General features: G+C 44.1%; 2 protein-coding genes and 1 pseudogene across 2 annotated transcripts; 1 reads left to right on the top strand and 2 right to left on the bottom strand.

Annotated features, from left to right (window-relative positions):
- Window positions 1-739: 739 nt before the first annotated feature.
- LOC115672470 (uncharacterized) lies at window positions 740-4,808 on the bottom strand (annotated as a pseudogene).
- Window positions 4,809-5,818: 1,010 nt separating this feature from the next.
- LOC115672471 (PHD finger protein ALFIN-LIKE 2-like) lies at window positions 5,819-7,825 on the bottom strand. Its single transcript, XM_056313869.1, has 4 exons — window positions 7,817-7,825; window positions 6,914-7,025; window positions 6,716-6,748; window positions 5,819-6,242 (listed from the first exon to the last, which is right to left on the bottom strand). The coding sequence occupies exons 1-4, from the start codon at window positions 7,823-7,825 to the stop codon at window positions 6,022-6,024; spliced, it is 375 nt and encodes a 124-aa protein (XP_056169844.1). The 3' UTR covers window positions 5,819-6,021.
- A 2,499-nt stretch (window positions 7,826-10,324) lies between these two features.
- Window positions 10,325-12,781, top strand: LOC115672587 (uncharacterized). Its single transcript, XM_030594421.2, is given in 5 exon segments — window positions 10,325-11,373; window positions 11,879-11,959; window positions 11,961-12,147; window positions 12,150-12,358; window positions 12,360-12,781. Coding segments are annotated over 5 exon segments (1,542 nt in total). The 5' UTR covers window positions 10,325-10,653; the 3' UTR covers window positions 12,705-12,781.
- The last annotated feature ends 1,690 nt before the right edge of the window (window positions 12,782-14,471 follow it).

Below are 14,471 nucleotides of genomic sequence, written 5' to 3'. Positions count from 1 at the left end.
TTCGGTCGGTGGCCACCAAATTTCTTGGGCTGAATATCAGCACAGACGCAAGCTGAGTGCCCACCAAATTTTCCTTTTGGTGGTGCTGTTGCTGTTATTATTACTATTACCCTCATTCTTCCCAACCCTAACGCACTTCCCCTTGGTTCTCGCACCTGAATAGTATCAACTCCATGCTTCCTGCACTCAGACCCGCGTGGGCCCGGGTCCTCCGTGGCCGGCTTCGGAGCTATAGGCCGTAACCCGAGCATTACCTGATCAATCCCCACGTTTGCATGCGCCATGTCGGCGACCCACCGTTTGTAAACCCCACCTGCCCTGCCCATCTCGCCTCCCAGCGCCGCCCCGGCCGCTGCTCACTGCCAAGGACCCTCTCTCTTCTCACAGAAAAATTTGGTCGGAGTTAACGAGCATTATCTATTTTCACTCATCACCTTTGGTTTTTTTGTTTTCTTTGGCCCTTGTGGCCTAGCGATACGGAGAGTGTCGATGGGAGAGGGAAAGAACCACCTGTCCAGCTAGGGCATTTCCCAAAGATATGGATGACTGACGCGATTGCCCCAATTTCTTGGGGGTGGGGGACAACTGGGCACATCGGATCGGAGAGGGCGAACCCGAAAGGTCCCTGGGAAGAAGCCAATGGGAGGAGAGACAGTGTCGAGTACCACCGATAAGGCAAGAGACACGTGGTGCTTTCGTCCGGGGTCCTCAGCAAGAAAATTGGATACGTGTCCTAACCCTAAACCAGAGCGACCTTCACGTCGAGGCTCCGTGCAAACCCTCCTAGCTTGTGTCCAGCCTCCACACGTCGCAGGTGAGAAAGAACAAAGTAACGAAGAAATGAAACTACACAAGAATCAGATCAATAGAAAACTTCATCACCATAGCCATTTCTTTATACTACGGACATACAAGGACAGAAAAAGAGAAAAGGAAGAGAGGAAGAACATATGCTTTCGGTCACGGAGATTTAGGGTTTTCGCTCCTCTGAAATTACGGTTGTGCCCCCCATGGGCCGTGGTGTCAATTCCGGGCCAGCTCGCTCTTGAGCTGCGGCCCGTCCCGTTTTTGGGCCCAGTCCAAGAAATGGTCCCTACGATGCCATGATCGGCGAGAGCTCCGTGGAGTCCCACACCTGTTTTCGGTCAGAGTCTCCATTGTCTTCTTCACTTCACTATTTTGACCCAGAACCAAATTTTCAAACGGACCTTAACTCTCAACAGCAGTCTCAACAGCAGGGCACGGTCATCGCCCTCATCCACCTCTCGTACTGCCATGTGACTTGGCAAGGGAACGCCTGCTACCACGTCGGCAGCCTTCCCTTCGCCACCAGCCTCACCTTGATTTCTGGCGGTGGCTGATGATGATCATGGTGATCTCCTCCTCTGTTTTGGCCACTCGCGAACTGGACATACGCGTCATTCACCCAGTGAACAAGGTTCGGAAATTCCGACACCAGACCGGGATAAGTGTCCAATCGGAGATTCTTTATTGTCTCGTCGTCCGTGCTCCCTAGGAAGAATTCTCCTACCATTCCTATGCAGGAATCGACGCAGAACCTCTCCTTGTCTGCCATGACACGCTGACGGCTCGCTTAAGCAGGTTCACCATTGTCCAATCCCACGAGTTCTCGCCATCCGCATTGAACTTTAAGGGCCTTGGGCAATCTATCCAGGAGACCTCCCTTGGGGTTATTATCATCGGAATGAGATCAAGTGAGCCATCGACTGTGGCTCAGCTTTCTCTGGCAGGAGTTGGAGGGTCAAGACGGTGTCACTGCGACAGCGTCCTCTGGCCTGTGATCTGCTCCTCCTCTTGCACTGGCTATAATTCTTCCAAACCCTAACGTATCTCCTCTTCGCTCGTCTCTTCACACAGCGAGCCACCTCTTGATCTGCGGGAGGTTACCGGCGCCGGAGACTGGTTCGCCCGTGACCGGCTTCGGCACTATTGGCCGCAATCTAAGCATTATCGGATCAATTATAGCAATGCGCTTGTTAGCTCTACCGTCAGATAGGGAGAACGCTTTCCGCTGTCACATGGAGGAGTTCTGGCAGGGCCACCACCAGCTCAGCCTTCACGAAGTCTCTACCAAAAAAGGAAAGTCTGGGGTATTTGCCCTGAGAGATTCAAGCTGTGACTTTGAGAGAATAGGATCTATCTTCAGGCGATACTGAATGGGGTCGCCAAACACACGGTGGTCTGGTATACATGCGCCACGTGTCTGAGCGAACACGAGATGATAGTATTTTCTCTATTTTGTGAGGATCACCCTCATATTCTGGAATTTAAAAAATATTGAGTAGGACGACCATGCGATGGTAAATGTGAGACCTTAAACTTTTTCGCTCGTCATGTGAAAATTTAATTTTGAATTTAGAATCTCGTAAATTAATATTGATGGCGCTAAGATACAACTCTTAACGCAAATCGGATAATAAACGGTTTCTTTTATTTCTAATCAAATAAATATGCTACTGTTGTCAGACATACAGGACATTGCTACAACTGGGTCCTAGTCCAAATTTTAATGAAATTGAGATGAGAAGGACAGAAATAAGATTGACATCTCACTTTTTTTTAATACCCCAAGGGCACGAGTTTATAGACTTGATTATTTAGAAGCTCGTGAAATACCCTACAAACTCCATGAATATGCTAAATTCAAACTTTTGACTTTTGTAGGTAGTCCTGATCTAGAATGATCCAGAATTGCTTTATTCTTAAGATTTGCATAAACTAAACCGATATAACTTGCATCTGGATCCATCTTATTTTTATACTCGACATATCGTGATTTATTAAAAAATTGGGTCTTAAATAGAGAGAATACATCTTAAATTTTTTTTTTGCATGAATACCATCGACTGATAATATGTAAAATTAAAGGGATAAGTATTTAATTTATATTTTTTAAACTTTTTCTGATGTGGCGCTTGTTGGACATCACATCATCGTCACGTGTCTTAAGAAAAGTAATAAAATAAGACACGTCAGAATTTTCCGTTAGTAAATTAAACGATGTTAACTTTAGGGTTCGATTGAACCAATTTGACAAGTTTTAGGATTCGATTGAACTTTTTGCAAGTTTTAGGAATCAATCGCATTTTCATGATAAGTTTTAGGATTTCCAATGCATATATCTTAAAATTAAAACAAAAGTGTGCATACATCACGAAATTAACATTGTATGCGTCGTGGGAACCAAGCATAATGATATTTCTTATAGGAATCTTTGAATAGAGAAATGGGGAATGGCCGTTGTTGCTAGCGCTCAATTATGACCGTACAAGATATTATTTTTGTCTTTTCTTCTGTTGCGTGTGTTTTTTTTTTTTTCAAAGAATAAGCTTACTTGTACTTGTAGGCATCAAAAGCTTTGATATTTGGTGCAGACAAGATGAATGAAAACATATACTGGACACTAAAAAGATATTTATTTCGCTAATACTAAGAACAATAAATTTATAGCAGGTAAGACTGGTCTCAGGTGCACGTTCTTCGCAGCTATCACGAACCCTTGTAGTCAGATTTCAACCAAACTTTCCCAGGAATGTTAGGTTTATCAGGTTCAGGGCTTGGAAGTGGACGACATTCATTCTTCTAAGGTTGGAATATTTCAGTGGGAATGATAGATTGTTACATCTGATGGGCTCGAGAGACTTAGGTAATAGACGCTGACTTTTGGGCTGGGCTTGTGACCTGCATGTGTAAAGCTGAAAATATGGGCTCTGGGAAAAGCAGAGGACAAATGATGTTCCAACCCTTCATTTTTTTTTCTTTTCTCTTTACCAAGGAATTGTGCGAGAATGCATTGGCGACCCATTTCTCGACCTCATAGACTTTGAAATCTAGTTTTTATGAATTACGATTATCCAAAATCTCTTCTCTCTTTTTTTTTTGGGTTGCTCAATGATGGTTGTGTCATGACTAATTCGCATTCAAATTGCAAAAATAGGATACTGGACCGGATCATCAAACCGGGTTTCACGTCAAGCAAATCAAGCAAAGATAATCGCTAATTGTATCGTTTCAACAAACCCCATGAAGCTCATTTCTTGTAGGAGTTCAGGGGCCACCTTAACCAAAAGCTCAGGGAATGTCGGACAATTATCAGAATAGGGCGGGAATCAGCTCTTGTTCCTTCGACTTGACCGATGAAAATAGTAATTCGTGCATCAGTGAGAGATCCGATTCTGCGAATAATATTGCAAGGCGACTCAAGAAGTTTGTGTGGTCAACGATTCGAGCAAATGAGCATGACTGGAGAATTTTCAACAAGTAGATGCACAAATGTAGGGGCTTCGAATTCATATTGTAATATATTATATTAAGAACTGACGGAGAGAGTTTTACTTCTTCAATAGTTCGATCAAGTTATAAGAACTTTGGTACAATTTGAGATGTTCATTTGTCATTCTTGATTTGATTCACTGTCAGGCTAGCAATAGGACATTTCCTATTGTAACCCTCCTAATTTTCGAGCACTGCGCATGGTCATCAAGCGTTGAGCATAGGGAATTGCGTGCATGTGAGGTAAAATCGGGCCAATTTTGGAGCTCCAGTGAGCTCAAACATTACGAACGGAAGGGTCCTAACTCCTAATTAGAGGATGATCATTGGGCAAATCCGGACCAGACCGGACCCTCAGATTCGACTCAACCTATTGCTTCGGCCCGTCCATCGACAGAGAAAAGAGCATTGAATTTCTCCAATTTAGCTGGAGCTCTCGCAAGCTCAATCAGGTCGGGGTAGGCCCAAGAGAAAAGGTCTTTCCCCAAGCCTTTCAACTTGGTCTTCTGGCCCATTTCATCTGGGCATGCTCAAGTCTAATCCTAGCAACCAAAGACTACTTTCCTAATAACTAGGGGCGAGCAGTTCCAGATTCCTCACAGGTTTCACCTGAAACTTACTCTCGGATATAGGTTCCTCATTTTTTGGAACATGGAACCTACCCGTTGAAACCCTAACCGTCGGAATGTGGAACCTACCCTGTCACAGATTTCAGGGTCAGTTCCAGGTTCCAACAGGTTCTTTTTGTTTTTTGTTTCATTTTTAGTTAAACAAAACGAAAATGAACAAGCTTGTCATTCATTAAAGAGAATACAAAAAACTAGTTATTCAAAAGCCACATTTTTCTTGATAGAAAGGGGATAGAACGCAACATCAAACAGACTGGCGAACATAATGAAAATCGCAACTATGCACTAAAACTAAGATAGGAAGTTGAAGGAAAAAAAGGGCAAAGCTGACGAACCTAATTTACCAAATTCAATCTTAATCTTCAACCCACTCGGAACAGCCAAAAGGGGTAGCAGCTCAACCAGAACAGAAATCTGCAATAAAAGATGTCAGATATACATGGGAAAGAGAGAGAAGGGGGGAGGGAGCTCTACCTCGGGGTTTTTTAGATCTACAACTGAATCTGATATAGCATCCTTAACTGCTGCAGCTACGACTTCCAAGCATTTGTGGCAGTCCAACAAAGGCAGTAAATCAGAACCATCAGATTTATCTTTTGAATTCTTCAGCTTTGTCTCTTCAAGTCCTCTTCTATTATATCCAACTGCAAACTAGAGGCCAATGGAAGAGTAATTCAAATTGTGAGCAGACACATTCACAAAATGGACCAATTTATAAGGATACATAACGAGATTGTAACAGCTCTGATTCGATTGAAGGGAGAGGAGAAGACTTCGTGTGACAAGGTAAGAAGCAATATTTGAACTAGATTAGGAAATGAAATTCGCAAAGTGTCACACTTAAAAAAGAATACTTCAAGTTGCTGTACCTAACTCAAAATCCAAACTTGGGCGAAAGATTGCAGAATGGCTTTTTTACTAGAATAAGCTAGCACCATTAAATTTATGTTGGTATCTCTTAATTGCGTGATTAACTGGTTGCCTTGTTGAGTTGGGACATAGGGCACCCAGAATCACAATACTGACCTCAACAGATCTTTTGAGTGTGATGCATATGCAATGACAATCTTCAGCAAGTGCAGGCAAAAAGAAAGTACCTTTAATTGCGGTTAAGTCGAGCACCAAAGTAGAAGGCCACAAAGAGCAACCAACAGTCACTATGCACAGCCACCAAAGACAGCCAGTCCTTGCGTTTCATTCCATCTCTAGCGAAGTTAATGCACAAGGCTGGTTCAGGAAGCTCTGGAGGAACTTCCTCGGCGGGCAAAGCCACCTCCCATGATTCGTTTGGGTGACCATATAGACACAAATTCTCCTTTTCTTGAAATGCAAAATATCCATCCACAGATACAACAATTTAATCACTCGTATCAAACGGAGAAAACATTAAATATCCCCTCCCTCCCCCCCAAAAGAAAAAAAAAGGAGCTTTAACATTTGGAGTCCGTAATCATAACTGAAATACCCATTAAGATATCAAAGCAAAAAATAAAGAATTTCCTTTCAGATCATGAATGAAAAGAACCAACAATAACCTAAAACACACTTACCCCCATTCTTATCAACCCACCACAGCCACTTCCCCAATCAAATTGACCACAGATTCATAGAAAAATCAACTAACAGCACTTACCCATTTCCCACATTCCTCATCACGCTTCTCCAAAATTGCAGCACAAGCTAAAGTCAAAATCTTTTTCTCTAAAAAGCGTAAAGCAGCAATCTTGCATTTGCCCTTTAATTCGAAGGAAAAACAACAACGAACAAGAAACCCAAAGTACATCGAGCCTCACCTGGATCATAGAGCGAGTAGAATTCATCCACATCTGAAACAAATTCACCCCAACACCAACAACAGCGTCAAGCCAGAAACAAAGAACTAAAAGAAACACCGACGGCGCACGCATTCGAACTCGGACCCAAGAAAAAAAGAGAAAAAACGCATGCATGTGAAGATCCAAAGAGGGGGGCAACCGCGCAACGATCGGTACCATTGGTGAGGGCGCGGACGAGGGCAGTGCGCCGGGCGCTGTATTCCTTGAAGATCTCTTCTACAGTGCGAGGACTGGAGAGGAACCACGTCTGGCGAGAAGCGGCGCCGATCTTACAGAGAGATGAGAGGAGGAAGAGCCAAGGCAGAGAGCTCAAGAGGGTGCGCGTGCAGCGGCGCGTGAGCCCGAACGAAGACGAAGACAGAGGATGTCGCTTGAAGCCTTGAAGCGAAGCCCACCTCCGCCGCGGACTAGCCGGACCGCAGTTGATGAAGGCAGAGGAAGAGCTGAGGCGGACGTCGAACGGGAGAGAGCGAGAGGGTCTCGTCGAGTCGTGGGTGTGGGGAGCGGGAGAGAGCGCAATGGAGGAGCGAGGAGAAATTTGGGAAGAAAAAGAAAGTTTGGGTTTTTATTTGTTTTAGGCCTGCGGTTCCGGTTCCAGGTCCAATTCTCGGTTCCGATTCTTATAGGAACCGGGAACTAGAATCGGAACTGACGGTTTCTAAAAAATTAGAACCGGGAACCGGAACCTCCCACCTTAGAACTGAGAGCCGAACCGGATCCGTTGGTCCGGTTCTTCGATTTTCGATTCTACTCTGGAATCGTGCTCACCCCTACTAATAACAACATCGATGCAAATGATACATAGAAAATTTTTAAAGTATGGTACACTTTTCCTGAAAATGCAAAAGATTAAGCAGTTGCACCCAATATATCTTTCCTTCCTTTCCCTTGTTTATATCCCCCTTTTCAGGTTTGTATAACTGGCTTGCTCTCCCTTTCTTTTCTTTTTAATTTTCCCAATAACATACAAAAAAAAAAAACATAAGATTGTAGGGCATGTGTGGGGGGTCCAGACGGAGAACTGGATGTTCTTGTCAAAAAACAAAGAATGGGACTCACCCCCACCATCTATACTAGTGTAAAAAGAAGGGAGAATTTCAATTAAAGACCCCAAGTGGGGTCTTTTTCTCAAAAGAGTATCCCAAGTAGGCGTAGTGTCAAATAAGGGCTTAAAATGCCTAATCAGTCTCAAATAGGGGTCCGAAGTGCCCAATTAGTCTCAAGTAAGGGCCTGGGTTCGCCGGTCGGCTAGCACGGTTACTGTTCTGGCAACCGGAAAAGGGCAATTTCGTCTTTTTCTTATTTTTTTTTCCTTTCCTTTTCCTTTTCTGTTTTTTTTCTTCTCTTCCCCTATGGCCGACGACCTCCGCTGGCCATAGCTGAGGCCGGCGAAGGTTGCTGGCGTCAAGCGGAGCCCGCCCTCGCCGGCGTCAGGCGAGGGCCGTCCTCGCCTGGGCTGGGCGGGCGAGGGCGGCCCTCTCTAGATCCGGCAAGGGCGAGGGTCACCCTCGCCTGACGACGGCTAGGGCGGCCCTCGACTGGGCTAGGCGGGCAAGGGTCGCCCGACGCTGGCGAGGGTCGCCTGAGCCCACCCAGCCCAGTCGAGGGCTGCCCTCGTCCACCCAGCCCAGGTGAGGGCGGCCCTCGCTCGATGCCGGCGAGGAGGGTTCCTTAAATGCTAAAAACGCAGCGAATTTATAAACCGAAACCCTAGATAGAATCCATGCGTATATTGAAATCTAAACAGAAGTTCGACACGTACCTTTTATAGATCGAAGGTAAATTGACAATCGATTTTGTCTGGATTAGCGCCCCAAGTGTTGCGCCTCTACCGGTATCCACACACATGAACGGAAGTCTCCAACGATCCAAGTACTAGCTAAAGATCTTGGACTTCTTTTTCCTGATCGCCTTTGATCTTCGAGACTCTCTCAAATATCTATGAACAGAGAACGATTCTCTTCGTATTCTTCTCTTGGAGGCGTTTTTTTTTTTTTTCTCTCAGGGTATTTCGTCACCCATACGCTATATATATATAGCCTCATTATCTACGCGAATTAAAAGAAGTGGGGTTGGGCGATTTGGGCCCGCCAAACTGTCTACCTTCAATCGTACGTTTAATCGTTATCTCATAAAATGTACGACCACGTAGATAAGTTGAATAGGAGAATAAATTAAAATCTACTTCTTATTTTAAATAGATTCCGGCGCATAGAAAATATTAACTCAGTCTGTTATTGTGTGCAACTTTGTAGGTTCACTAAATATTAGCAGTGTGCTCAAAATCCATTTTGGCCCACAAGTCATAGACGATTTCTAGCAAGACATTATGACTACCTAAGTATAGTGAAGGTCGATTTTTCGACACAACCTAATCCACAACTAATATTAGAGTATCAACCTTGATTGATTCCTAGGGCAGATCACTAACACGGCGACCTCCGCCGGCCTCGACTATGGTCAGCGGAGGTCGCCGTCCATAGGGGAAGAGAAGAAAAAAAACAGAAAAGGAAAAGGAAAGGAAAAAAGAAGAAGAAAAAGCAAAAAAGAAAAAAGACGAAACTGCCCTTTTCCGGTCGCCGGAACAGTGATCGTGCTCGCCGGCCTGCGAGCATTTGACCGGCCGGCGAACCCAGGCCCTTATTTGAGACTAATTGGGCACTTCAGGCCCCTATTTAAGACTGATTGGGCACTTCAAACCCTTGTTTGATGCTATGTCCACTTGGGCTCCTCTTTTGAGAAAAAGACCTCACTTGGGATCATTAATTGGAATTTTCCCTAAAAAGAATAATAAGTTAAAGAAAAAAGCCGTTTCTCACACGTCGTCATCTGCTCTGGTGTAAGGACAGCCAGAGCTCCGTCCTCCATACTTAGCAAAATGGAAGCTTTTCAAGAGCTAATCTTATGCAGCAATTAGGAAGGTATTGAACCAACCAAGCAAAGCGCCAAAGGGAATATTCTGTGGAATTCAACGCTAATTCCTGCTTCAGTTTCAATCCCTCGACTTCCAACAGCTTCACTCCTTAAATCCAAAACTACACCGCACAAGTCCAATAGTAATTCCTACTCAAAGCACCACCTTCCTTCCTTCCTTGCCCCCTCTCACCCGAAAGAAGAGAAGTGGCATCTTCCTTGCTCCTCAATGCTTGCCCAGCTCCATCACTCCAACCAATCTCTCTCCCTAGTCCCTCTCTCTGGACGCACACTCATCGAGTAAGCCTTGCATTGTCCTAGGTCAATCGATGCACATCCATGTGCCTATTGACGAGATCCACGGATGGGGCCCAAATGATCAATGGTATAGATAAACTCGGTATTTATGTGGATCTAGATCCAAGCAAGTATTTGCCTACTCTCATCAGTCATGCATCGAAAAATTCTTGCATGAATCTAGATCTATTGGACAAAATCGATCATCAGTGTTAATCAACCGGCGTTTCAAGTGAGCCCCACCTATGGATCCTACAGTATCAACCGGTCCATGACGATGGTGTTGGCAAGAATATGCAACACCCCCCCCCAACCGAATAATTTCTCACTAAACAGACTTGCATTTCCTTATGTTCGCACTTGCTTTTCTGAAGGAGATTGGCCCATGATGACACAAAGCAGAACACACACCTCATCAAAAGTCTAAAACCTCAACTTCAGCAAAATGAAACCCACAAATTCTTCTGTCCTTTTCCTCAATCTCATCATTAAATCTTTCAACATCATCTCTTGTATTGTACCCCTCCACATTTCCCGATTCCAACGAAAACAGCTTTTGGCCTCACTCTCGAAACAGACTTGATGAGATCGCGAAATAACACTTCCCTCACAGGCTCACTCACCCATTTCCAAGATAGTGTCCTCTCTCTTTCACCTTTTTTTTTCTCCCATTCTTGATCTTCTTGATGCCTCCAACGTTCTTGCCTCTCCGGTGGGCGAACACCCGAGACTAGTGGTGGTGTGCCTCTCCAATAGAATGTGCAGCTGCTAATGGCCACTATGATCTCGTCCGAGAGCTCCTCCACATTGACCCCAACCACCTTATTGAGCTCACCTCACTCCGCCGAATCCGCCGCCTTGAGGCCCTCTGGGAGGAGGCGGGCAACGTGGGGCGCTTCTGCAGCATTGCCAAGCACCGCACCCAGGTGGCCCGGCAGCTCCTGCTGGAGTGTGATTCGAAAAACAAAGATTCCCTCGTCAAAGGTCGATATGGTATCGGTGGGTGGCTCATGTACACTGCTGCATCGGCAGGGGACCTGGATTTTGTCCAAGAACTGCTCGAGAGAGACCCGTCTCTTGTTTTGGGAGTGGGCGAATACAGCGTGACCGACATTCTTTACACCACTTCCAGGAGCAGAAGCCATGAAGTCTTCAAGATGGTTCTTGATTTCACGGTGTCTCCAAGGGCGTTGTCGTCGATGACGAAGAATGCAGGGCAGGGAGAGGTTGCTTGCTTGTACAAATGGGAGGTCATGAACAGAGCAGTGCATGCTGCTGCTAGAGGAGGCAATTTGGAGATCCTGAAGGAGCTCATTGCGAGTGACGACGGATCCGATCTTCTGGCTTATAGAGAAGCTCATGGCTCCACTGTCTTGCACTCTGCTGCCGGCAAAGGACATGTCCAGGTGAGTTGAAAGCTTGTGGCCTTTGTGGCAAGTTTTTGTCTTTCAATTGGATTATCTTGCTAGAGCAAGGCTTAGGAGGCACGGTTTTTCTCGAATGGAGAATTTGCTCAATGGTTAGATGATGTCTTTGCTGTTTTACGGACTTTGAGGATGATCACGTTTTGACTGCCATATAGCGTCACCATTGGAGTGAATGTAACTCTGCATTGTGACCCAATTTCGGCTTCATGGTGTCTCAGTTCAATTGGAACATAGCTTCATTTCGATAATAAGGTCTCCGCTGATCTGATTAATTCATCAAGCCAGTAAACATACTGAAACCTTTACGAGAAAGGAGACTAATTCCTGCACCCGCTAGTCATTTTGTGCACATTCGATTACGAATCACATAGGCTGAAGTTACAGATGATGTTAGTGCAGACCTAGTTGTAACCTCGCATGCCTAGAGTTACTCACCAAGAAGATTAAGTAATCTCGGTCTCGATCCCATGTTAAAAAAATGCAGGTGGTTGAGTATCTTATTCAAGCCTTTGACACGATCGACTAAACTGACCACCGAAGCAACTTGGCGTTGCACATAGCTGCTTTACAAGGGTCAGTTACCCACCATTCGGGCACTAATTTCTGCTTCTCCATCTTCTATCTCTTCCAAGAACGCAAATGAAAAGACTCTCCTCCACATGGCTATTTCCGGTCTCCAAGCTTCAGATTTCGGGAGATTGGATGTCCAGATCCAGACGATGAAGAAATTCATTAGCGGGGAAGTCTTTCATGTGGAGACATAATCAATGTGAAGAATAACCATGGCCAGACCGCTCTTCACTTGGCGATCATCGGTAATGTGCACATTAAACTAGTGGAGATATTGCTGGCGGCACGAGGAATCGACGTGAATGTTCCTGATGAAGACGGCATGACCCCACTCGATTGGCTCAAACAGCGACCGCACTCTGCATCATCTGACATACTAATAAGAAAGTTAGTTTTTGGCCGGAGGCCGAATGCTTGGGATTCAGGAATTTTCTGCTAGAGAAGCCTTGCCTTTGGAGATAAAGACGCATAGTAATGGAGCTACTAGCCCCGGAACATCTTTTCCAATAGCCGATGACGAAATTTTCTTGCACGCCAGGGTTCGGGACACATTGGATGCTGACGGCTATCGGAATAGCACGGGAATCAACTCTTGTTCGTTTGACTCGACCAATGAAAACAATAGTTCGTGCATAAGTGAGAAATCTGGTTCTGCGACTAACATTGGGAGGCGACTCAAGAAGTTCATGTGGCCAACGATATGCGCAAACAAGCATGAGCCAGGAATCTCCAGTAAGTAGATGCACACAAACCTTGCTACAAGTAGAGATGTTCATTGTCATTCTTGATTTGATTCATTGTAATGCTAGCGATTGGCCATTTCCCATTAGAACACTCAGAATTTTCGAGCTCTGCGCATGGTCATAAAGCATTTGAGCTTAGGGAATTGCATTTGTGTGTGTGGGGGTATCCTCGGGTCAATTTAGGAGCTTCAGTGAGCATTCATATTACTACCCAAAGGGTCCAAACTCCTAATTAGACCTGTTAAGTTAAACAGATAAGTCGGGTCAGGTTATAGATGGTCCGACCCAAATTGATCAATTAACCCGTTTATAACCCATTATTCGTAATGTAAATTTCTCGACCCATACCTGATCCGACCACTATCCAACTTATTCCCGACCCGACCCATATTGCTAAAACACTTTTATATTTAACCTAATCTAGGAAAACTTGTTTCTTATAATTTTCTTAAAAAATTATATTGCTAAAACATTTCCATGCAATACAAATTTAGTGGAAAATTTTTATAATTTTTTTAAAAAATTGAGGCTCTGTTTGTTTCGTGTAAAATGTGATATTTCTAGAAAATGTTTTTCATGAAGTTAATTTCCAAGAAAATGACAATATTTTTTGGTATTTGTTTGAAGTTTGAAAATGAACTAAAAAATATTTTCAGCCATTTAGTATAGAAAATATGATTTGATTTTCCTTCTTGCACTCCTTTTAATATTTTTATTTTTATTTTAAAAAAATCGAATTTTTAATCTTTTCTTTTCTTTTTTTTTTCTTCATTTTCGGCTGGTGGCCGGCTATGGCCTTGGCCAAAGGTGAAGAATGAGCTCGCCGAAGGCCGACGAAGCTCGAGCTCGCTTGATTCCGGCAAGCTAAGGCTCGAGCCTTGCCCAAGGTTGGCAAGCTCAAGCTTTGTCGGCCTCCGGCGAGCTCGTCCCTCGCTTGTAGCAGGTTGCCGGTTATCGGCAAAGGAAGAAGGAAAAATAAAAGGAAAGAAAAGGAGAAATAATTATAATTTCAATTTTTAAAAAAATATATTTTTATAAGGCTACAGAGGGAGAGAGTGCGTGTGATCCTAGTGGATTGGAAATGGGATTTAAACTCAACCTATTTAGACTAATTTATTTTAGACTTTAAATCTTAAAACCCATTTAAGGTAGGCTTTTCAAAATTGAAGTAGGTTTAAGATTCATTTTAACAGGTCTACCCCTAACAAGAGGGTGATCATTGGACAGATCCCGACCGAACCCTCAGATTCGACTCATCTTGTTGCTTCGGCCCGGCCATCGACAGAGAAAAGAACATAGTATTTCTCCGAACTAGATGGACCTCTCTCATACTCAATCAGGTCGGGTCAGGCCCTGTTAAAGGGTCTCTCCTCAAGCCTATTAAAATTGTTCTTCCGGGCCATTTAATTTGGGTGGGCTCAACCAGGCCTAGTGCAATTATATCCATAATCAGTTCTAATCCTAGCAACTAAAAACAGAAAACGCTGATTTAACAAAAATTGGCCGAGTTACTCTCATTTTCGCAATGATGTAAATGATATAAAGATTAATTTGAAAAATAACACAATGGATTCCAAATAGATGTTTAAGTATCTCTTGCTTACTTAAAATGAAATTATGCAATAGATTGCCTTTGGCGATATCTAATCTCTCCATCAAGCAATTTTGAGAATAAGTCCTTGTGTCGTTGTCATTGCTTTTTGGCTAAAAAACAACTGATCCTTGTACGTGCAATCTTGGGATCCGTCGATATCATGTCGGCAT

The sequence above is a fragment of the Syzygium oleosum genome, unplaced genomic scaffold, assembly GCF_021117445.2.
Source record: "Syzygium oleosum isolate NSW1041296 unplaced genomic scaffold, Sole_v2.1 Sole_v2.08, whole genome shotgun sequence".
In the NCBI taxonomy this organism is placed as follows: domain Eukaryota; kingdom Viridiplantae; phylum Streptophyta; class Magnoliopsida; order Myrtales; family Myrtaceae; genus Syzygium; species Syzygium oleosum.
The sequence above is the reverse complement of the archived record's forward strand: the minus strand, read 5'-3'. Positions and strand labels throughout refer to the sequence as shown.

Bases quoted from the DNA above. Each gene is read 5' to 3' on its own strand.
- LOC115672471 (XM_056313869.1), bottom strand. The intron at 6,749-6,913 runs GTACCGATCGTT...AATTTGTTTCAG, and splicing joins CGTCCGCGCCCTCACCAATG to ATGTGGATGAATTCTACTCG. The intron at 6,243-6,715 runs GTGAGGCTCGAT...TTGCATTTCAAG, and splicing joins CTACTCGCTCTATGATCCAG to AAAAGGAGAATTTGTGTCTA.